Raw genomic sequence first — 24,234 nt, 5'->3', positions numbered from 1 at the left:
TTAATAATCCTATGTAACTAAAGAATAATTATGAAATGAAGTTAATGAGTTTTGATTTAAAATGTAATCATACCAATCACATTGAAGAATAGCGCACCACCTGCAAATGTACTTAACTTTAACAATGCCATCTGTAAAATCCAACAAAAATAACCCACAACAGTGATGATGATAATTAAATAGTGCTCTGCTACTTCATTAATGACACACTAATTCATTTAATTAAATTGCACTGCATTTGTGAATTGCAAGATAACAGTGTTCAAAGTAAAGAGATCTCTGGTACCAATTACAGGTTAGAAACATGGACTTTGACTCGAGAACATACCATTCTACCAATATCAAAGCAATATTTCACACTTGAGCATTGTATGGTTGCAATAGGACTGAGCACACAGAAATTTTACAACTATACTTCCAGAAGATCATAACTGAGTACTATAGGAATTATGTCCCAAATTTTTATGTGGGGTTGATTGCCTGGGCTGCTAAATTGCAGGTGTGCTTTTTTCTCCTTAACCCTTTATTTGGCAAATGGTGAAAATAGCACAGAAAAAATTTTTCAGTGCTTATATTTGTTTATTATGCTTAAAGAAATACAATTCAGTCAGTTTTAGAAATTTTTGACAAAAATTATGAACATTATGAAATGTTGCTTACAAGCAACATTGCCAGCAGTAGACCACATTTATACATATTATAGAAAAAAAGTGTTTGCCAATAACCTCAAGCAAAAGGTTTCCTGTACGTGAATAATTTAATTTATAAACACATTTATGCATTCCTGCTGGGTAATAGAACTGTTTCATTTTCCCTTCTAGTTCCTCTTGCAATGGAATTTTTGGAAACAGTTCTTCTTTGGAACGAAGCACAACTCTAGATTGCATTTTGAACACATGACTGTAGAAAATCCAGATGGACAATAACGACGACCACCTTTGGGACCCTATACAGGCCAATGCTCCATATCAAATCGGACATCTCGTGTAACAGTCGGAGCTGTTGGCTTCTTCCTCTTCTTTTGTGGTGGTGTTATGTCTATTGAGGGGCTTCCTACTTTTCTTTTCCTTGAAAACATCAAACCATTGGCAATATCTGGCCTGAATGACTTCAGTGAGGTCTTCTTGTCCAGAGATTATTTTCGAAATACCAGCCAGGCGTTTACAACACTCAAATCTAGCATAAATCCAAACAATCACATGTACCAACACCTAGTTTTCATTGGTGCTCTGTAGAGCTCTATCAGCATACCAGCAAGATCAACTCTTCCCATATGCTTGTTGTACTGACGTACAGTACTGGGACAGGGCGCATCAATTCTTCTTTTTTCATTGCTGTCCCATCATTTTACTGTTGAGAGTGGTTGGACACCACAAAATGAGCTCGCAAGTGTCAGATTTTATTGTTTTGAATATCTTTCGTAAGCATATGTAATATACCAATGACACATGTGCCAACTATGGGCAATGTTGCTCACAGGCAACATAAAAGTTTTATACTATTTACGTAATTCAAAACAATATTAGATTGAAATATTTCTGCTGTAAACTCACTTCTGGGTATTTTTTGAAGAAAATCTGCTAAGATTACTGCCAATTTATTGAAATCCATTCTTTCAGAAACAAAATAAGACACCCCTGTTGCTCACACGAGGAGATCTCTGTAACATCACTGCACAAATTGCCATCTCGTGTGGGAAAACCTTGAACTATTACAACTGGCATTTGCAGTGTGTAAAGGAACGTTGCCTGGAGGCAACAATGCCAGTAAAAGGCACTGGGAAGTGTTTGTTGTCCCATAAGGCCAATGTAAATTTGATGTTGCTTGAGAGCAACACTGCCAAATAAAGGGTTAAAATATGAGGTTGATTTGATGTTTCCTTGTTAGTAGAAATAGTTGCAGAACAATACCACCATCATCTGCTAAACAGAATGCAGACATGTTGTTACAGAACAGAACATACCACATAACAATATGCCTATGTAGAGATTGATCAGTAGCCCAGTGTGAAACATAGTACTTGTAACACAGCTAACCTAGTGTTCTTGGAAGTACTGAACTTGCGCATGATTAGTCACATTAAGACAGCAGAACTATGTTCATTAATGAATTCTGATTATCCTAAGATGTAAAACAAGTAAAATAAACTGTCTGACAGAAAAAGGTGAAGGTGAAGCACCTGGAAGAGTAAGAGGAAACGAAATGACACTTTACCAACTGAGAGGATATGTGACATTTCAGTGATTACAAAACTCAGTCAAATTCAGAAAGAACAATCTGAGCCCACCGATCAGTACGATGTCGCACCCTCTCTGGCTTCGGATGCTTGCACTAATGCATTTGGGAAGGGTGACATATGCAGTGGTGTTCTTTTCTGAGACAAACTGTTCCACAACTGTTGCAACTGGTCCTTGGTATCGTGGATAATGGCTGAGGGACAGAATTGACATCAAATCTGGGCACACATCTGTTATCTTGCTGGCCATGGGAGTACCTCAACATCAGGCAGATAGTTCATAGAAACATAGTCCATATGTGGACAAGCATTGCCATGTTGAAAAATGCCACAATGAATCGTTGCATGAAAGAAAAGGCATCAGAATACACGAGTCCTTGTTGTACCATTGCACCATTAGTTCTCTCAAACACTTACCAGTTATGATTGGAAGTCATATCTCATGACTTCTCATTCTATCACACCAGAGTAATGCCACTGTGGATTTCCAAAACGTTGGGAGAATGGGCTTTTAACTAGGTCACCACCATACTTGGTTACAATGTCATTGGGAGGGGAGGGGTGGGGTGGGAGGGTGGTAGTGCAGAATCACCATTCATCAGCAGTCATGGCATCAGTCCAAACACAGCTGTCGGTGTTGTGATGTTAATGCCAATATATGCATGGGATGGTAATTCCCTAGTACAGCTGCTGCTAGTGTCTGAGCAAAGGTGCGGGATGACACAAAATGTTGCAAGGAGCTTTTGTATGGCAGGTGCAGAAGTGAAGGGTTTGCAAAGTGCTTGGTGCACAGTATGGTGATCCTTCCTGGCGTGGTTGATCAGAACCTTGAAAGAGTACACCCGCCCTCGTGTTCCCATGCCATCAAACACTGGGCCACTATCATGTATGAATGCTCCACAAATCTGGACATTGCTCAATTTGACTAGCTGGTGAAAGTGAGACCCACAGTGAGGCCCCTTACAAACTGTCAGATGCTGATAACACTATCTCACAAGACTATGTGGCATCTCCAATGTCCTTCACAATGATAACCTCAACATCTGATGCTACTCACGCCCCTCAAGTATCCTAAACACTAAATATGAACAACACTAATGCACTCCGGTGGCCATTCTACCTGTCACAGAGAATTGCAACTCCAATCATTTTCGTACCCACTGATAGTGTGTACATGTATGAAGTTACATTGACATCCAACCATGTCTTCTGGATGTTTTTTGTCAGGCATTGCATACGGTAAAGGGAAATTATGATGGAAGGGCCTTCAGCCTCCACTGCCGAAAAGTGACTGGCTGAATTCAGATGTATTTCTACTTATTTTGCATATAACCCATGTGAAGTATATCTCCAAAACTGCAGCTGTGGATGAATAGATGAAAAAAGTAGATGGGGTAATGCTTCCTGCATGCTTTGCATTTGATAAGCCAGACATGCGGCCTGGGTCATGCCAAATGGTGAGCAGCTCAGGGAACTTGTCGTGTGTCAGCTGGTTTCACGATTGCTGTAGCCAGAGGTTCTAAGCCGGTGACTGATGATTGCTACCAGTTCTCTGTGATTTTAGCTTTGTGTCAACTATAGTGACCACTGTGTGGAGTGGTAGTGGAATGTTTCGTGATCTGGGAAGTTGTAACTGCCCAAAACATGAGGATGTCATAAAAAATAATCCTTCAACCGTAAGGTGTACTGCATGCCAGACAGGTTAATGGCTGTAGCAACAAAACAGTTGATACTGCACAATATTTGCAGAAGCTGCCACACCTTAGTTGCATTAGGTTTGCTCAGTTAGAGCGAGCTCTCCCTGTCTGCCATGTACGCCTGTAGCTACTCGTGGGAATTCTGTGGAACCCAATGACCAAATCTTTTAACACACCCAGCAGATTTGGATGGACCACTGGGGAATATTGACACACAACCAACCAAGAGAGTTGAGAGAGAAGTCCTCATTAGCCCACAAACAAGATAAAAACTATGATTAGTAACAGGACACAGCCACATGATACTCAATTTTGTCATTAAGTGAGAAGCACATACTTTTAACTAAGTGTGGTGGTACAGTAGTAACACAGGGGACTCATATTTAAGGGGAAGGGGCTTCAAATCCCTGTCCAACAATTCAGGTTTAGGTTTTTAGTAATTTCCCTAAATCATTTAATGTGAATGTTACCTTGGTTCCTTTGAAAGGGCACAGCCAGTTTCCTTCTCTGATCTTTCTCAATCTGTGCTTGTACTGTCTCTAATGACGATGTTATCAACTGAACAAAAATTATAATTTTTCCTCCTTCCTTCAAGGTGGTTTTGAAAAAAATCCTATTTTTACATTAATAAAAATCTAGTAGGTATAGCAGGTACTGAAAAACCTGAAAAGGCTGCATAATGGTAATCTTTTGATCAATAAAATGCATACCAGAGAAAATGTTGCAGTAGATGTGCACCAGCATCTCATGAAACAGAATCCCCATGCAAATCACTGCTGAAGTATGTTAATAGCCTGTGTGATAATCCAATTCGAGAAGGAAAATGCAAGGTATACTTAGAGGAGTGGAAAATTTTGGAGCCAAAAGTTACAAGGAAAATACCATATGGAGAAGAAACTACATGCCAAAAACAATGCATCTACAGAGACAGAGACCAATAATATGCACACATATAACTGTACCTGCACGCTAATAAATGATATATTACCCACACATCCACAAACTGACAGTATTCATGACGAGGCTGTAAAGTAAATTTTTCAGTAGTATCATTGTAATAGACAGTACAATCGTCCTCATCTGTGCAGATACATAGATAGAAACCCACAAGAAATAGCATAGGAAAAACAAAGAAAGTTGGCTTAAAGTGATCTGACTGCATTGAACTCTTTGCCCCTTACCACAATCCGTAATGTCAGCTGAACTAATCAAAGGCAAAGGGAAGGCGGGAGAGAAAATTTTTATCACTGAATGGCTGTCTCATTCTATAGTGAAACATGGGAAGTATCAGAAATCATGTAGAGGAATCAAAATTCCTAGCACAGGAAAGGTCAAAAGGTCACTAGGCATATGCGTGCAGGAAACTCACATTTAAAAAATTGCCATGTGTGTGGTGTCTCATACAGAGGAGATTCTTTTATTACCATTTCCAGTTAAGCAAGTTTTTACAAAGTAAAAAAGATAGCGCTTCTGAACCTGCATTTCAAACAATGTCAGAAGTTTCTGTCTTCTCCAACATTCACACAAGACAGATTAAAGAGCCTTTGCTATACTGCTGGTAGATGCAGCAAAGTCCTAACTATTTAAAGAGATACTATCTTTGCTTGGTTCCAAAAGGGACCAGAATAGCTTCCCTCCAAGAGCTGAGATACTGACTTGTAATCAGATCTTACTAAAAACCTCAAGAATCATTCCTTTGTATTACTCATTCACAATGCATCTCATAATGAACTCCATCAGGGCCAGTAACCATGTTCTTTGCTACTAAAAAGACAGCTTCTAACTGCCACAAGGAAAAACTGTGTTAGTGGACTCAAACGTTCAGTCGTCAGTTCTCCATGGGTTTTGGTTAGTGTCCAAATGTGGGCCTTGACTTACTTTAGATGTTACGTTACAAAAATAATCGCCCAAATCTGACGCTTGTCAGAAGAACATTTTCCTATTCGATCATTTTTATTAAAGGCTTTTGCATTGGGACCAGTTACCTTCACAACTACTGAGCGAGTCATTTAAAAGCCATATATTGGACGAGCTGCCGATGTCAGTATCTTACTAGGCTGAAAACACGACTTCTGGAATGACAGGTTGCCAACTTCTAAAAGCACATTGACAGGAGCACATACTGTTCATAATGGTGCTAATTGTCACACCTCCGAACCATTGAATATAATTATATTAAAAGTAGTTCAAAGTTAATAGATGACACAGGGAAAGTCTCGGCATTAATAGAAAGGACATCACATTGCTATAGAAATGCAGTATATAAACAACTTACCAGTAGTAAGTGGGGATTCCGTTGTAACCCAGTCAGTCATTCAAGTATATGAAGACGTATAGAGGACACTTCAAAGTCATAACAGCACTGATTGTAAGAGTCAGTTGATCGGGGTTTCTGAGTCAAATGCATGGTCACTGAAATATTCAACTTTCGATGGTTCAGTTTATCGTGTGTACAAGTTTGTACGTGTGCAAAACTCTTTTACATTATTTTAGTGGTGCAATGATGATGATTCTAGTATTTTATGACTTACAATTGATATTTAATTGCCATCAGCACAGGACATGATATAGACTATAAGTGTAGTGTACACAAAATTTTATACATTCCTTACCAGTAGCCTACTCAATTGTCAACCAAAATCATTCATGCGGTTGATTTGAGAACATCAACTGGTTACGAGACTATGAAACATACTGTGTCTTACGGATTAGAAGATACTGTGGACTATAAAACACACCATAATTTTAAACCTTTTTTTTAATACCATTTTTACCATTTTTATTCTTAGAGTGCAAAGCTCAACAAAAAATTCTTAGTTTATAAAATTGAACTGACCTTTAAAATCTCAGAAAATCGTCATTTGAACTTTCTTCTTCTTCTTCTTCTTCCTCCTCCTCCTCCTCCTCCTCCTCATCATCATCATCATCATCATCATCATCATCATCATTATTGTCCTCATCATACAGAAGGTGGTCTTCACTGCCATGAAGAATGTTACTTGTGCCACCCCTGAAAGATTTAACAATAATGCCTTCTCTCACTCTAGACCACGACTGTTTTATCCACTGACACATTTGTTTTATTGTAGATTGTTTTAAAGCTCCCTTCAGTGTGAATTCATGTTGGGTATCATTCATTTATTCCGTTCCTCCACTTCAAATCGTTTATTTATCAAGGTGTCAAGAGATTGCAATTATGAAGTAAATTCTCCTGGAATAACAGCAAGCTTTGTATTTCCCTGCCTCAATTTCTCTTTCACAGAACTTTTCAAATGATCGCTAAACTGATCTAGCACAAGAACAGAACTCTTCTTCAATAAAGCACCTTTCCTTATCTCCCACACTCTGTTAATCCATAATTTCATACCAGCCTCGTCCATACCACCCTTGTCATGTATGTGAACAACAACATCTGGTGGTATTTCAGAAGGTTTTGGCATTGTTTTGTGCCTGAAAATGATCATTGGATTAAGTTTAGTAGTGTCAGCATAGCATGAAAGGACAACAGTTTAGTGCATTTTGTCATGTCCACTTGTTTTTATAGTTACAGTTTTAGCTCCTTTCATGGAAACAGTTCCATTACTTGACACATCAAATGCCAGAGGAGTTTCATCCGTATTCACTATTTGGCTATTTGGCATAGTTCCACACTGGTTTTCTGTCGATGTTGAATGATGAAATGATGGAAAGATTAGCGCTAGATTACGAGCTTGTACTTCAGTCATTTTTGTATTCAGATGCCATTTTGATGGTGTCCTTGAATCCATTTCATACGTCATCTTCTAGTTTTGGCCATTTTGCATTCAGTCCTCTGTTTGCACATTTAGTCTTTCTCATTCTTTTTAAAAGTTGTTTTTTACTAGCCCACCAATCTCGAATGGTTTTCTCGAAATGCCGCTCAGCTGCTCTGTTTCCATGTTCTTCTGCATATGCTATTACTTTTAATTTATAGCTTGCATCGTGTTAATGCCTTTTATCTTTTCCATTACAAAACTAGCTACTAACTAAAATATTGTAATATTACCTTGAACACAAATCACTTTAAATTAAAGTTCACTAGCATCGTAGACTGCAGTGACGCATCATAGGCTGGACAGTGTTCTGGGTTTATGATGGTGGGGTGGGAGGGAGACAGTGTTAGCAACCTTGTGCATCCCCACAACTCATGTTTTTCCCATCGGTAAACTGCTGCTGCTGTTGCTGCTGCTTTTGCCAATTGAATCCAACATTGTCTGATAGAGGTTTCCCACGATACCGAATATATGGCGGTTTTTAAGACTGGCGGGAATTTTAACTCAAACACTGGACACTTTTATGTTAATTTTGAGTATAAAACACACCTGAATTTTTGGAGGTAATTTTTTGAAGAAAAAAAGTGCGTCTTACAGTCCATAAAATATGGGATGCCACATGGTGAAAGGCAAGAATAGTACAATAAGGCACCATCCACAGAGTATTTTGAGAGGTATGTGTAATTAATAATACTACAGACTACTCCATTGTTCCAGCTACTGGCAGGTGGAGGGCAAGTAACCTATATTACCTAGACAAATTATGTGATACTACTTGGACACTCACTAAAATGGTCTCTCTCAGAAATGTATTTATCCGTTTCGTATGTGCATTCTGGTCCAAGCTGCCGGTGGTAGCGGTCGTGTGCAATTGAGGTGTGCTTACTTGTGCGAACGTGTTTGTGCTTTCTTTGCTGAATTAGGCTTCGGTTGAAAGATGTAATATGTAACTGTCTTTTCGTTGTGCTTGTCTGCAACCCAATGGGCCATCTTTACAGTGAGTAACAATCTATCCTTTTCCTTATATTGTTTCCCTACAACAGTGAAACTTATTTTATCAGATTACATTTTGTACCCTGACAGAAGTGTATCCCTTGGTTTAATTGAGGACTTGTCCTCGGTTTTAGGTAATGGCAGTAAGAGTTTAGTGCACATTTGAAAATTTTGTGGATTCCCACGATTCTTCCCTAAAATATTAGGTAGGGGATTTTAATTTGTAACGGAGTGGCTGGTTCATCCTGTGTGCATAATCTACTAACCACATAATCTGAATACTTAATTTTATTCTTTTTGTATGTGGAATGTCATGTATTTTGAATATTTTTCTGATTAGAATTTCCAAATGTCTTAATGTATCTAACTTCAACTAATAAACTAAAATTTAACAACAGTAACACACAATCCACATTACCACAAGGCAGCTTGAATGTGTAAGTGTGGTCAGCCAAAAGAATATTCTGCAAATACTACATTCCAATACATTTCATATTTTTCATATTTCACACCACGAACACCTTCTTGGCAATAAATTTCAAAATTGGTTACAGTTCCCTGAATGGTCTCTATGAAAACTGTGAAAATATGTGGTACTGGTCATTTGAAAATCCACACTGGCTAAGAAATGTCGGTAAATAGGGACCTCAATTTATTGATGTGTAATGTTGGCTTTTCAAGAATTGCTTTGTTGGGCCCTGTTTTATTGATAGGACTCTAAATAGACACAAGTATCAACAGTTCCTAACACCTGTTGTCACAGTTACTGGAAGACATTAACTGGATGTAAGGCCAGTGGTATGGTACCAACACGACAGGTGTCCAATCCATTTCACACAGATAATTACAATTCATCATAAAATAACATTTGGAGATTGTTGAATGAGTCACTGGTGAAACACTCAGTGGAAAGTTACCTGTGCGGGGAAAAGTAAAACGGGAGGTCTAAAGGGAAATAGCGAGAAGTCCAGAATACACTAAATGCCATGTAACATGGAGTACATACTGCAATAAATCCAGATGAAATTCAGCACACAGTATTGTCTGTTCGGAATCCCTTTATAGTGTGTATTGATGCTTGAGGGCCACATGTTGAGAACTCGATACGATGTACATAATGGTAAACTCGTGCAGTACCTAAATTTTGTGTTTCCTTATGTTAAGTAATAGTAGGACAGATGTTTGAGAGATATCTTCTTCTGAAAATGAGACAGTAGTTTGCTACGCTGTTACCTCGTTACTTTCTGCTTGAGTTCCACATAAGTTATGTCATTGGAGCAATCTTAAAGGCTCTTTCCAGTGCCACAGGGAAAAAGTATAGAATTCCATTTAAAAATCTCAAGATTATTGCTATTGTTTTTAAGTACAAACTTAAAAACAACTGTTAAAGAAATGAGTGGAACTAAGTATATCTACATCAAAAGGCGAAGTCTGTTTTTAACTGCCAGAAAGGCTACAGTCAGTGTTCTCTAGTATGCTAAACATTATTGTAATTCACCATGTTGCAAAAAGGGTAATAACAGTAATTGGGAAATATAATGCAAGTCTTATGAGCCAAATAGGTGGAAATGAAGTCTAGATTTGAAAATGATTAAAAATATCATCTTTCAACAGGACAGTGTAACTGTCCATACAGGCCTTTTGACTAATGGAAACCAAGATGTTATGTACAGTGTGTTGGAACATACAGCCTATTAATGGGATTTGACATAGCCTGACACCCAGCTAATGTTGTATCTCAAGAGTTACATCAGCTGTGGATTGCTATTTTGCAGCTCTTTCAGGAGTAGAATTCAATTGAGAAAATGTTGGAGGAAATGTGTTGACCTAATAACGGTCCTTCACTGCCAGGCATAGAGTTTTTCATCATGACCCTTGTGTTTTTAAACAGTACTAATCAAATGTCTACACATTACCAACCAATATCCTGCCATGAAACCAACAGGCACGGCTTCTAGGTAAGCAATTTTTACTTCCAAGATGGCTGCTGTGTGCTTAAGAACAAATTTAAATGAAGTACGAGAGACAAATGACACACACACACATTCTTTTTTGTGTAGATCTGAGTTGTGATGGAGACAATAGCTAAAATAATTAGTATTTTTTATTTGTCAATAATCTGTCATACTGGCTGTTACTTAATACAGAACTTGGAACGAATGAGAGCTCTTTGAAATGATACATTATGTCTGTCTGTATGATTATTCAAAGGACATTGCAGTGTGTGACAGTTGAATTTATATCGCATAATATTATCACAAATCCTTCATAAGTCTGCATATATGAAAGATGTACAGGGAAATAGAAACAAGGAATTTGTCAGTTATAGTCTGTTTTTGCATGCACATTTCATGAACTGGTGGTGACCTTTGCTGTGCCTATTTCCATTTCAGCCTCTGGTGAAATTCAAAAACCACCTGTATTATGAGGACAAGGACAGGGTCTCCGAATGCCTGAAGAGTTTGAAGCCTGTAAAAGGAAGCAAGATAGTTTTCTTTAAAAATGGAGTTAACCAAGGTCCAGCTTTCATAGACATTTATGGAGGAGCTTACTATCCATCAGTATCGTTACATAAAAATGCAACAGTATCATTCAACTTTGGACCAAATTTTAAGTATCCTCCAAAAGATTATGTGTATAGACCAGTAAGTATATTTGCTCATTTTACATCATCTGTTTGTACTGTTGCCATTTCATTTTTTAGTCATTGTAAGTATAACAGGCAGAGGACAGTTCTGATATCTGGAACTGTACTATTTACCTAATGATTTCATTGAAAAACAGGTAACGTCTTTGACTTCAAGCGTGTATTGTTTAGTACTTGAAGTGAATAAAAATTGCTCACAATTTTAAGATCAGACTAATGGATATAAATAGCTACCCAATAAGGACTTTCATGTGTGGAGATTAGGAACAGATGTTGGACTGTTGGGAACTACAAATGAACTTAGAACAGAGTGAAAAGTTCCACTTTTATAGCAGTAGAAGTAGAAATGCATTGAGGAAGTCACTATTTATACACTTGGATGATTTAAGAGAAGTGTTCATCACATATGACATCCAGAAATAACTATTGTATTGTCTTGCATTGTTCTCACAGTCACTTGAGGTTTAATCAAAAACAGTGCATTTATGATTTGCTGCCAAAAGGTTATGTGCATCAATAATGAACACAGAGTAGATTGTATAGTGTGTGAACTTACAAATTGGAACAAAAAGTTCTTACGTAGAGTAGCAAATGGAGTTCAGCTCAACATACTTTGCAGTACCTATGATTAGGTGCTACTGTTTGCTACTCAGATATGGTAGTATTTTTGTCTCTCTAATATTCATGAAGTGGCTTGTACATATTAAAAGTTATTTTACAGCCAAGATATCAGATTCTTTTAACTGTGGATTGGTGAAATTAAAGGTGTTGTGGAGAAACTGAGCACTGCTATCTTCGCTATAAGAACAGTCTACACTGACACAAAAACAGAAAATTTGCCTATTTTCTGTGTATCTCTCATGGTGTCGTATTTTGGAGCAATTCTAGGCACTCAAAAATAATACTGTTAGTCCAGAGACAGGTTATCAAAACATTCTTGCAGTGTCAATTCTTATACTTCTTTGTTAATGTATTTTCGAACTCCAACTCTGAGTCAATGCCCTTTTCTCCTACTAGGGATTTGTGGTTAATAATATGGCTTTCTGGCTCAGTAGGTATCAGACTACAAATCCAAAGTTGTAGGGTTCAATCTTTGGTTGGATAGAGGTTTTTTAATAGCTTCTTTAACCTGTGGCAATGATATGTGCATTTAAAAAATATTAAGTCCCCTGTGGCTTCTTCATTTGTAAGGTCAAGAATTTACTTAACAATTTCAGGAGTGAAAAAATTTCTTTAATGATTCACATATATTGATTACTCTCCCTGCAGTAGGTATTACATGAGGTCCATGGATTATGTTGGTAAAATCTCTTTTACATTGTCTTGGAGCTTCTGCATAATACACTGTACCAGAACTTTAACATATTTGTTGTAGCGTTACATGCATTGTTTGTTTTTGCACTGAATCCTCTTTAAAACTTCTGTTCGCTCTCACTCAAACTAACTGAGCTTTGATAATTATTTGCCTCCTAAACATTCAGCAAGAATTTCTGCCCGGTTCGAACCTTTGTAACTTAGTATAGAAAATCTTCCTTACAAGACTCACGTTTACTCTACTGTGCCAAACTGCTAGTAATAATGGTTAATCTATAAATCAACAATGAAAATGAAACTAAACAATTAGACTTCACAGTGCACTGTAAAACTAACATTTGAGGTTGCCAAATGAAATTTAGACACAATTAGAATTATGGTCAGAGGTTGTACCGACCCTGGGCAAAATACGTTGTGAGCATAAAAGTTGTATTTTTTATTTCCAATTTTTAACATTTTAACCAGTTAAATGTGCAGTATAGGTGTATAGTACTTCATAAGGTGAAAAGCAAATAGAAAATGTCCCACAAACATGGAAGGATATTTGTTCAGATTTTTTAATAAAGGAAAAATGTGCGGACAATTTTTGCCTGTGCATGGTGGTTTCTATGGTTAATATGTCAAGGCTCTCACTCTATTGTGAAACAAATAATGGCTGATTATTTTGCTGCTAATAAATAAGTGTCTAGTCATGATACAAGCCTTGTGACATAATGTTACTTCGGCACTTGCACTTAAATTTTCCTGGTTCCATTTTCAAGCAGCTTTTCACAAGATGAGCTAACCCAATTTCAGACCTTTCACCACAGAAAACTCTGAGATCACCACTAAGAATCAAACCTGGGACCTTAGCATTACTAGCCAAAAAATGCTAACCACTAGACCAATTGGTCGAATTGGCATTATCATCTGTGACTGAAACAGGAAACAGTGAATGAATACACAGAGCTGTGTAAAATATCATCACTGGGGAAGGTAGTTTTACAAATACTACCAGTGAATCATCATGAGCAGCCAGGGTGAGGTATACTGTACAGCCTGTTTCTGGTTTTGTTGTAAATGACCACTTTATTCAGTGTCATATTCAGGCATGTAGCATGTGACAGTGATCTACTTGTAAGACTGCTAGAGTGTGTGCAATTACTACTTCCCCTCTCTACTTCTTGGGCATAAACAATGATGCTACTACATGAGCCAGGTAATAGATACACTATATTTCACAAAAATGAGAAACTTACTTTGCCATACCCACTGACGCATGCTGTGTTATAGTTGAAGAATCAGTTGTTCATTGTTTGTTTTGCTCAGTGTGGCACTATCTACTAGGAGAAAATGTAGTCGTTCAGTGTGCGTGCGTGTGCGTGTGTGTGTGTGTGTGTGTGTGTGTGTGTGTGTGTGTTTTATAGTTTTTGTTCAAGAGCTCAGTTTCAATAACATTTGAGTGGTTGTTTTCCTCCAGGCGGTCTTCCAAAGTAGTGTGTACTGTTACTTTTTACAGCTTTGAGGAGCTCATACCTAATTTTAAAATTCCTACATATCTTGCAAATGCAGACAGATTGGAATGAAAAAGAAGTTAACTGAAAGATTCTAGCTTGGCTAAATTTATTTGTGGAGGTGGTGTTAGTGTTGAGATTTTTTTGTACTGTGTTGTTTACGCGGTTTGATTTTTGCACTACTTAATTCTTCTGCATTTTTCGCACCCTATGGATACTATTATTGCTGTATGTTAGTATGAGCCGTGCTATGTCCCTGGTGTGCTGTGTTGTGGCTGTTAATTTATCCTGGGTTTGTTGGTCTCTTTGGAATCTATAAAATAACTAGTGGCTGTTGTTGCATTTTCTTTGATTGCTAAGGATAACTTAAATTATATTTGTTCCAGATGTCAGAGAAAGCAAAGGAAGCTTTGGCCGAACAAACAATAGCAGATTTGATGTACCTGACAGAAAATGAAGGACGACTGCGCTTAGATATATATTCTACTCTGTGAAAGCAAATTTTTTTCTTTTCTTTAAAAATTACCATTAAAATTTTGAAAACTATTTTATATTTGTGGAACTTTAGATAATACACTACTGAAAAATCTTGGATATAATTCAAACAATAAAATAAATGAAGATAAAAATCATTGTATTGAGGTGGTTTGGAGCATTAGAAGGTACATGGACACTTCCCTCTTTCTTCTCTATTATACAATATTGCTTCAAATGGCAACAGGTGAATCACTCCTTTTGTGACTTTTACTACATTTCATTGTCCACAAATCCTCTTCACTCTTCTAAACTACAAAAGTATGTCATTCTTACTTACATCTACTGTTACAGCTTCCCATCTTGCGCTACACTCTGGTTGAAAGGTCTTGTTATTTAACATTTGTTACCTGGTGTTACAGTCACATCAGCTGCCAGCTGTGCATCAGTGAAATCTTGGACAACAGGAAGTGGACTCCAATGGACAGAACATGATTATGCATGTTACAGTTGACTTCAATTGTTAAATAGCTCGCCAGGCAGTACCCAATAATAAATTGCATGTGTACACCATACTACAAGTAAACCGATGTTCTTTTGCAAATACATTGACAGTGCCAGTCAGTTTGTGTGTGGTGCTGACTGCTCTGATGGGAGGAACTATGTTTTAAAGTGTAAATTTTTAACTAACGACTAACTTTTATCTGACTTTTGTCCTGACATTAGTATAGACTTCATCGAAGTATAACAAAAGTGTTACTAACACACTGTGAAGCATCTGGATAAGAGGTCATGTCTATAATTAATCCTTCGTCTGACATGCCTCGTAACTATTTGCTTTTGCTCTTCTATATAGACACGCTTAATGTAAACGAGAGTGGTTTCCAATTTTAATGTTTCTATTAATATGACAGGTAATTTCTTTCACATACCTTTCCTTTAATGGATGTATATACTTCTGCAGTGACAATGACAGTCTAAATATGGCATAGACAAGGGCGAACAATTCCAGACTTGTTACACATACTTGTAAAGGTGCATACACCCTAGATCAATGAGTGACAACCTTGTTATCAGAGATTTGCTTAGTGTGTACCAGTGGCGAGTCAGACCCACCAAAGCAGTTGGCCTTGGTTGCCGTGCAGACTACTGGTGGTGACATCAAAGTGTTGGCAGTTGGTTGGCCTTGCACCTCCTCTCCTAGTGTGGAGAGTTGAATGTTCATTGGTTCAGTGGCAGTTTGCATTGTCTGTTGAATGGGCATGTCTTTACTGTGTTTAAAAATACTGAAGTATGAGTTGGAGTACGAAGACAGCATTGAAGCTGATGAGTTTTATTGTGAATGGGAATATTTATGGGACCCTGCAAACTGTGATTATCAAGACAAATTGAAAAGATTAGATTCTTGGAGGGGTAATAAGTGAGCTATTGGAAAGTAATATGCATGATGAGCGAAAGAAAATGGAACTTTGACATCTTTTTGCCGTGACATCAAAGAGAAATAAACAATTGGGAGTGACTGTTAATTTTTCAGCTGCAGATACAGCGTCATCTTCAGAAATTTAGAGTCTACACAATTCAATAACAATTCGAAATCTGTAGATTTCATTCTGAAAAAAACCATTATATAGCCCATACTTGAAGTCGGCTTTAAGACTAAGCATTAATTTTGTTTCACCACACTGCTCCCTTCTCTTTTTTTAAAAAAGAGAGAAGGTGTCACCAGCATCATTTCTTCCTCTTTTCATAATGATCAGCTTGTTGCAGTAAAATGAATGCTGCACATGTGACAACTGCTAAATCCTCTTCTTACGCCATTATATCGGCCAATGAAATTGTAGTTAAAATGCTAACTTATAACAACAAAATGGGAGCAACATTGGCATGTTATCAAAGCCAACTGAGATATTACATGGCTGAATATTAACTGACGATCATCCCAGTTTATTTCCTGGTGGGTAAAGTTTTCTATGCAGTTAGAGTGAGACTTGTTAGGAATGGAGTACCAAATTAGGATTTGTTGAAGATTTTGGATGAGGAGTTACTGAATGCTTACATGTGTACATAAGAAAATTAATTGAACCTTCATCTCTCCAGACATTATATCACAACTGTAGAACATGCTTTGTAATTCCTCACTGCATGCAAAAACTTCTCAGTGCTGTAATTATTCAGCATTTGTTTATATACTCACTATGGTTTTCATTGAGGTATTTTTTATATTTTCTCATCTGTGGCCACAGTTAAGCCAAACATAAAACAACTTTAAGCATTTTATTCATGTTCTGTTTGTTAACTGAGGAACATACTAAATGTCCATCGCCTCCTCCTGACTGTTCAAACTTAAATAACTCTCACAAGATTAACAAAAACTATGAATTTTTATGTCACATAGATGATTATGAAATTACTGATGATGTCCCGAGATGTTCAGAATGTTCTGCAATGTTGTGGTACAGATCGACACAGTCACAGTTACCTTTTTTATGTCATCCAGTGTACATGGCTTTGTGGCATGGACGGTGTCCTTTATGGTTCCCCACAGAAAAATGTCTGACGACATTAAATTGGGAGATCTGGGTGGAAACTCGACATTTCCTCATCGGCCTATCTACCTCCCAACAAATATTTCATCCAGCAATTGCCACACATCATGATGGTAATGTGATGGTGCACTGTCTTGTCGGGGGGTGGGGAGTGTCTTCATCTTTGTACAAGTCATTCCTGCAACCCAGGAAGATTAACAGCTCATTGTCCTGTAACATAGGGATCATCTCTTGCCCAGTGTACACAGTTAAGGCGATTAATGGTTTGATTCTACTTAAACGTAGCCTCATCAGACCAAACAATGACATCAGTCAACTATTCATTATTGCAAATCCATTCACAAAATTTGAGATGTCTATGTGGATTGTCTCCCACTCATTGTGGGAAGTAACCTGAGAAAGTTGAGTAAAAAAAATTTTTTAACAAATGTTTATTTATGATTTAATAAATGCTGAATAGAAGAATCATTTTACAACACTTATTTACAGTAATTGCATTACTGCACTGCATTTGTACAGAAGTCAGATTGTACTAATATTCATATTATGTAGAAGGAGTTGGCCACGAATAAATCCTTCAAGCTCCTCTTAAACTGAATTTTGCTGGTAGTTAAATTGCTGGCAAGTTACTGAAAATGTATGTATCTGAATAATGGACATCTTTTTGGACCGAAGTGACTAAATCTTTGTGAAGATTGTTATTATTCCTAGTATTGAATCCGTGAACTGTGCTGTTGGTTTTGTAATCCCCTCCTCGCCCTGGCTCCTACTATGATAGAAAACAAAATCTTTTTACAGTTCCTGGAGGATGAAAGAAAAGTTGCCAAGTATGGTATTGGGGACATTTTCCAAAAATTATTGCCTTTGATCAACTTCTATTCATACTGACTCCGCCAATAGGTTGCAGTTTAGTCTTGGAAGCTAATTCCAAAGTTATGTCACAAAGCTATATTAATTTTTGTGGAATAAAGTGTATCTTAAGTTTTCAAGATATTTTCCAATTATTGTTAGGAGTGATTCAAGTAAAAATTAGATACTATTTATTGTGCAAAAGTGCAAGATAGCTGTGTTAATTTTAGGCACAAAAGAAAAACTGTAATAATTTTTTAAAAATCTTTGCAACCACAACGTGAAAGTTCTTGCCACTAAATATTTCACACACACACACACACACACACACACACACACACACACACACACACATTGAAATTACCCAGAGAAAGGTGTGGATGCAGAAAACATTCAGCCTTTTGAGTCTGTTTTTGGTACAAGTGTTGTAAGGGATCATGCATAGTCATGTTGCAACAGAACACCTGGGGAAAATAATCTATATCATTTCAGCTTGATTGGATGATGATGATGATGATGATACGTAAATTTGAGTATGATAGTGCTCCAAGATAACACTTTTGTTCATCCCAAGATGAGGTTAGCATGGGCAGTATTTTTTCTATTTTTGTCACTCTTCATTTCTGATTGGTGACAGGGGATATAGGTTTTGTTTCTGGTGCTGATTCTTGCAAGGCAGAAATCATTTTTTGTGTGTGTGACAAGTCATTTTCATCACCAATTCAGAAGTACTGTGGAAAACATTAACCACCATATTAGACAATTACTTTGGAACAAATTTGTTTGCAAACCTTTCACACTATAGCCAAATAACAATGCTGTGTTTTCTTTTCCTGATGCAAGATGTTCATAGTTCCTGGGCTACTGTTCATATATCTCCACAATACTTACAAAACGGGAGGCTGGTGATGCCAGTTTTTCTTTTTAGATATTTATGGTCTCAGTTTGATTCACCCCTGTATTTTAATGGAGAAATGAGGCCTTAGGCTGCTTTCACACTGCCGGCCGGGCCGAGCCGAGCCTGGCCGGGCCGCCGCCCGCTTCGATATCAAACACATGGTTTTGAATTGCGGTGTTCACACTGGCGGCCGGGCCGCGCCGACACTGCGTGAGCCTCTCGGAGCCGAGCCGACGACATTCCGAGTGTTTAATATTGCCGGCGCGAGCCGACCGCAGGCGCGAGCCTGTGGAGCAGCACTACAGCTTCTGCAGTACACGCATCACACGTCTCCCTTCTGCTTTCATCACAAGTGTGACTGCACACGTCTTTTATTTCACAATCAGTGAGGAAAAATTACGTTTATTATAATGACACATGCGAAATTACTTGTATTTCATTTATTTAATCTACCGTATTTACATGCATTTACAACAATAGCTTGCCAGCGATCGCGGCATTGCCGCCACTGAATAGTTCGCATTTACTTGTAAACGGAGACAGATATGAGTGTCACTGAGGGACGGAAATGTGTCCCTACCAGATGATAATGCATTGTAAAGTCATGCTGTGGCAGTTCTTTATCAGTGGAAATAGAACCACTGAGTCAAGGGGCATTACCTCAAAACTCTTCGCCTATCAATCTGTCTATCTTACAAGGTAATGAAAAGAATTCTGTGAGGTCATCAGTGGCTCCACATGATGAACCATCACCACTGCCAATCGCTGCATCATCAAGAAAAAAGAAGAAAAAAGTTGTAAAATTCTGAAGGAGTATTTCTGCGATTCTTCGTTGAAGGCACAGCAAGACATTACCCAAAATGACGAAGCTAATTACTTCCTAATGATTCTCAGGAGTTCCATAAACTCTCTTCCCCTCAGAAGTAAGCGTATGTGAAATTTAAAATACAAATGCATGACTACAATTAATTGGAGGTAGTGAATGCTGTACAAAGTTCTACTGCAAACCAAAATGTGTGTACTAACGAATCTTACCTTACCGTTATACACAAATTTTCTTCTGCTGTTATTCTTCTGCGAAAATTTGTGTTCTGATTAGAAACTTTGTCTTGAATGTTCTGCAGCACATACTAAAATGTATTATGATTCATTATGTAATTTGAATAAAATTTTTCAGGATAGTTTTTAAGTTCTTCATATAAAGAAAAAAACTCTCCTAAATGTCTGTAGCTATTTATGGGATGAATCCATAACCTCCTAGTTCTTCTGTACTTCATAACTCGACGAGTTACTGCAGAGTCAAAACAATACCAATAAAAGAGTGAAGACATTGTTCTACACGACAGCACAGACTAGCTAAAGGCGAGCAACTGTTGACTGCAGCTGCGATTTCTACTGACTTGCTTGTCAGCTGTCGAAGGGTGGGGATCTTTTTAAATTTATTTATTTGGCCTCCGACCAGCCATTTAGCCAAAGAGTGGGGATTACCTTGACAGTGCAGCGCAGCCCGCCAAGGAAGGAAAAAAAAAAAAAAAAACAATGAAGAATAATGAAACACACATCTGTGCCGATCTACAGTAGTTTCATTAACTCTCCATTATTTTTTCTGTCAAAGTAGACAACGAGACTACAGAATTGCGCTTCAGTTATCTTTTAGTTCGAAATACGAAATGTACATCATACTAATTGTAGGATGGTGATGACAAATAATTGTTTGTCTTTTGTGATGCAACGTGTGGCCAATTATAAAAGCATAGCAGATGATTGTCCAGCAGCCGAGGGAAAAATTCTTATACATTTGGATTTATCTAGAGAATGAGACCATTAAAATAATACGAGGGACCGGCACTAGGTCTGTTTTTTTTTCTGTCCTGCATTATATGACTACACTAAACCAAGCTGTAACTGCGCGAACTCCGTGGCTTGCGGACGCGGCACTGACGCCACTGAATAGCTCGCATTACTTGAGACCAGAGACAGATATCAGTATCATTATAATTTCAAAAACTTTTTGGTACTTTTAGCTACATTTCATACAAAACAATGTATGGTCTAAAACGGATCTAACAGCAAGCTACCCGCTACATAACTTTTTCACTACAAGATTTGTAAATCAAGTGCACAACGTTGACAAATAGCATCATTTCACAACGACTGCTAAGAAATATGGAAAGATAAATGATTCAGTACGAAGCTAAGATGTTGCACTACCACGTGTACAAAAATCAGATTCTTTAGCCACATACTTTCTTCAAAATCGGTTGGGAAGCGTTACGAAACTAAGAAATCACGCGAAACGAAAAGCAGACTTTTTCTTTTTTCACGACGTAAGTAACGCTTTTAAGGAAAAAATAAGTTCATAAAATGATGTGGCGAAGTCTTATATACCACTAAGAATTTTTAAAACGTGAAAATCGGAGAAGTGGATTTTCCCACATTTCGCCGTCCCGGCTCGGCGCGGCGCGCATTGTGAATGCACTACTCATCGGCCTGAGCTGGCTAGGCACAAGCCGAGCCAGCACGGTCAGCCCGGCCCGGCCCGGCCGGCAGTGTGAACGCAGCCTTAGGGGCTCAGTATTCATTTGCTGGGTATGGGCTTGGTGGCCCCAAGGTTCCTGAGCTGGGGACTGGTAAGTGCCGTCAGTTCCCTGCCGTAAGCTCTGGGCATGCTTCAGCGACCACCGCATGGTGCAGTGGTGGAATTTTGTGTGTCTCAGGGAACAGGGATCTTGGCTTGACCGCCTGCATTGTGAGGACAAAGAAACCTCTATACAAAAAAACTCAATAACAAGGTGTGCTGTGCGCTGATGGGATGCATGGCTGTTAGGGTGGAACAGTCATTAGCGGGCAACCTCTGGGGAACCTGCCGCACCTCAGTTGTAAAAGGCTTACTCAGGCGCACGGTGCTCTGCCTGAGTGTACCCTTATTTTCCTAGCTTCTCATGGGACCAAGATGGAACCTTCAAAATCATCATCTTCTTCTCCCAGCCGGAAGGGTGTACTGCTTGGGAGTATTCACACCCATTCATCCAAAAGAATGAGAGGCTAGTCCCCCTGATGATAAGAATACTTTGGACTGCATTAACAGGGATCATGTAGTCATGAATAACAATGTGTTTCTGGTGATAAAGAGGAAGGAGGGGCATTTGAAAAAGTGCCCCCTCCCCCTTTTATATCCATAAGAGTTAGGAAGGCCTATCTGGAACTTTAAAATCTGTAATGGCTCATTATTGGTCAAAACTAACAATTCAAAGCAGGTAGACCTTCTTAAGAAATTGGAGAAACTGGGCAACTACGACATCATTGTTGAGATGCACACCTCTCTCTCAACTTCAGTAAGGGCGTTGTCATGTGCCTAGATATCATGGACACGGGAATTCTCAGACACTTCCTGAACATCTTATGGTGGGGTTCCTTCAACTTAATGTTCAGCCTTACATTCCAAGCTCTATGCGGTGCCATACAACCATGAGTTGTGGAGGTGAAGCGATCTGCGGGAACTTCGGAAAATCCGCTCATGACGCTATGTCTGTCTGTCTCTGGTGATCTGCTTCAACTGCTCTGGGAACCACCTAGTCTCGTGTCGAGACTGCCCTGTTTTTGCTGTAGAACACAAAATACAGGAGATAAAAGTGAACAAGCAGATCCCGTATGCCGAAGCCAAAAAAGGATATAAGGCGACAAAATCCCTGTCTTTGCCACCTCGTATTCTTACATGGTGCAGAGACCTAGTCCCAAGGCATACGCTTCAACAGACGATGCCTTGTGTGCCTGTATCCACCACAAGCATATGGACTTGCATGTGTACGTGTCAAGGGAGAAAGAGTAAGGACAAAGCAATCCATGCAGCTGCACCAGGAAAGACCAACAACAGTTCCGCTGCAAACATACGAAAGGTACCAGAAAAGTAGAGTGCCTCTCAATGCCCCTCATCCCCGAAGGGACAGGGTGCAGGGAAAGGTTCATGACGCTCGGGTCAAAAGCTGTCTCGAGTGCTGTCAGACATCGTTCTTTCCCATCTGACTGATGAGGAGGACACCATGGAGTGGATGCCTCAGATCCAAGCAGCCCCTCCGCTCTCCCTCACTCTTCAAGTGCTTAACTTCCCCCGGTGCAAAGATAGGGGTAAATTAAAACCACATCAATGACATAGCTGCCATACTATAATGGAAAATGAATGGGTTCAGGACTCGTGTGGAGGAACTGAAACTCGTAGCACAGGCATGTCCCTTGTGCTGCTGTTTACAAGAAACGCATTTTAAAGATACAGATGTCCCTGTGCTACAGGGATATATGCTATACCGCAAGGATGACCTGTTGGGGGGAAAGGGCCAAGGGAGGTGTCACAGTGTTTGTCACTAATGCGCACCACTCTTCTGCTCTCGCCTTGGCTACTGACCTACAAGCAGTTGCAGTTCAAATTCATGTGTATCGTAGGATCAATGTTTGCTCACTGTGTTTACCTCTGCAAGATGCACTAGATTCTGAGGCTCCCACAGATGTTATCACACAACTCCCGCAACCATTTCTCTTCCTAGGAGACTTCAAGGCCCATTACGTCCTGTGGGGCTCAACAAATACTTGCCCTTTGGAGGCCCTCATGAAGTTTCACAAGCTGAGCATCCTCAACACAGGTACTCGCACACATTTCTCTACTGCTACTATGTCATTCTCAGCCATAAACCTCTCTTTCTGTTCTGCCGCCCTTGCTGACTGTTACGTGGGATGTCAGTGACAACCTTCATTCCAGTGACCACTTCCCAATCTGCTTTCACCTACTAAATGGCTCACCATCTGAAGTTAAGCCCCCAAAATGAATGGTCAGCAGGCCTAACTGGACACTTTTCAGCCAGCTGGCTGTGCTCGAACACTGCAACAGCGTCCAGGGCTGGGTGGACCACATTACACAAGTGATCCACCGTGTCTCTGACCTCTCCATCCCACAGTCTTCAGGTCATCTTAGGAGTTGAGCAGTACCATGGTGGACAGATGAGGCCATTCTGTGATCTGGGAAAGGCGTGTGGCTTTTCAATATTTAAATGCCGACTGACAGCAGACAACATTAGGGCCTTTCGACTCACGAGGGTCAAGGCTCGATGCGTCATTAAGGAAAGTAATGAAAGGTCATAACAATCGTTCCTGGACTACATCAATCATTCCACTACTTCTATAAAAGTATGGGAAACCATCCAGAGGATTTTTGGTAAATGCAGCTGTTTACGGATACCAGCAGTGCTGAAACAAGGGTGCCTCCAAACAACACCCAGAGATATTACTCAGACGCTGGCCGAACATT

General features: G+C 39.0%; 1 protein-coding gene across 2 annotated transcripts in view; it reads left to right on the top strand.

Moving 5' to 3' along the window:
* LOC124556541 (set1/Ash2 histone methyltransferase complex subunit ASH2-like) overlaps nt 1-14,717 on the top strand; it is a 206,896-nt gene extending 192,179 nt beyond the window's left edge. For both annotated transcript variants that reach the window (XM_047130496.1, XM_047130495.1), the window contains exons 10-11: nt 11,111-11,362; nt 14,558-14,717. In XM_047130496.1, the coding sequence (XP_046986452.1) occupies nt 11,111-11,362; nt 14,558-14,665 (360 nt within the window). In that variant the 3' untranslated portion in view covers nt 14,666-14,717. The remainder of the gene's footprint in view (nt 1-11,110; nt 11,363-14,557) is intronic.
* Nucleotides 14,718-24,234: the final 9,517 nt, after the last annotated feature.

The sequence above is a fragment of the Schistocerca americana genome, chromosome X, assembly GCF_021461395.2.
Source record: "Schistocerca americana isolate TAMUIC-IGC-003095 chromosome X, iqSchAmer2.1, whole genome shotgun sequence".
Taxonomy (NCBI): Eukaryota; Metazoa; Arthropoda; class Insecta; order Orthoptera; family Acrididae; genus Schistocerca; species Schistocerca americana.
The sequence above is the reverse complement of the archived record's forward strand: the minus strand, read 5'-3'. Positions and strand labels throughout refer to the sequence as shown.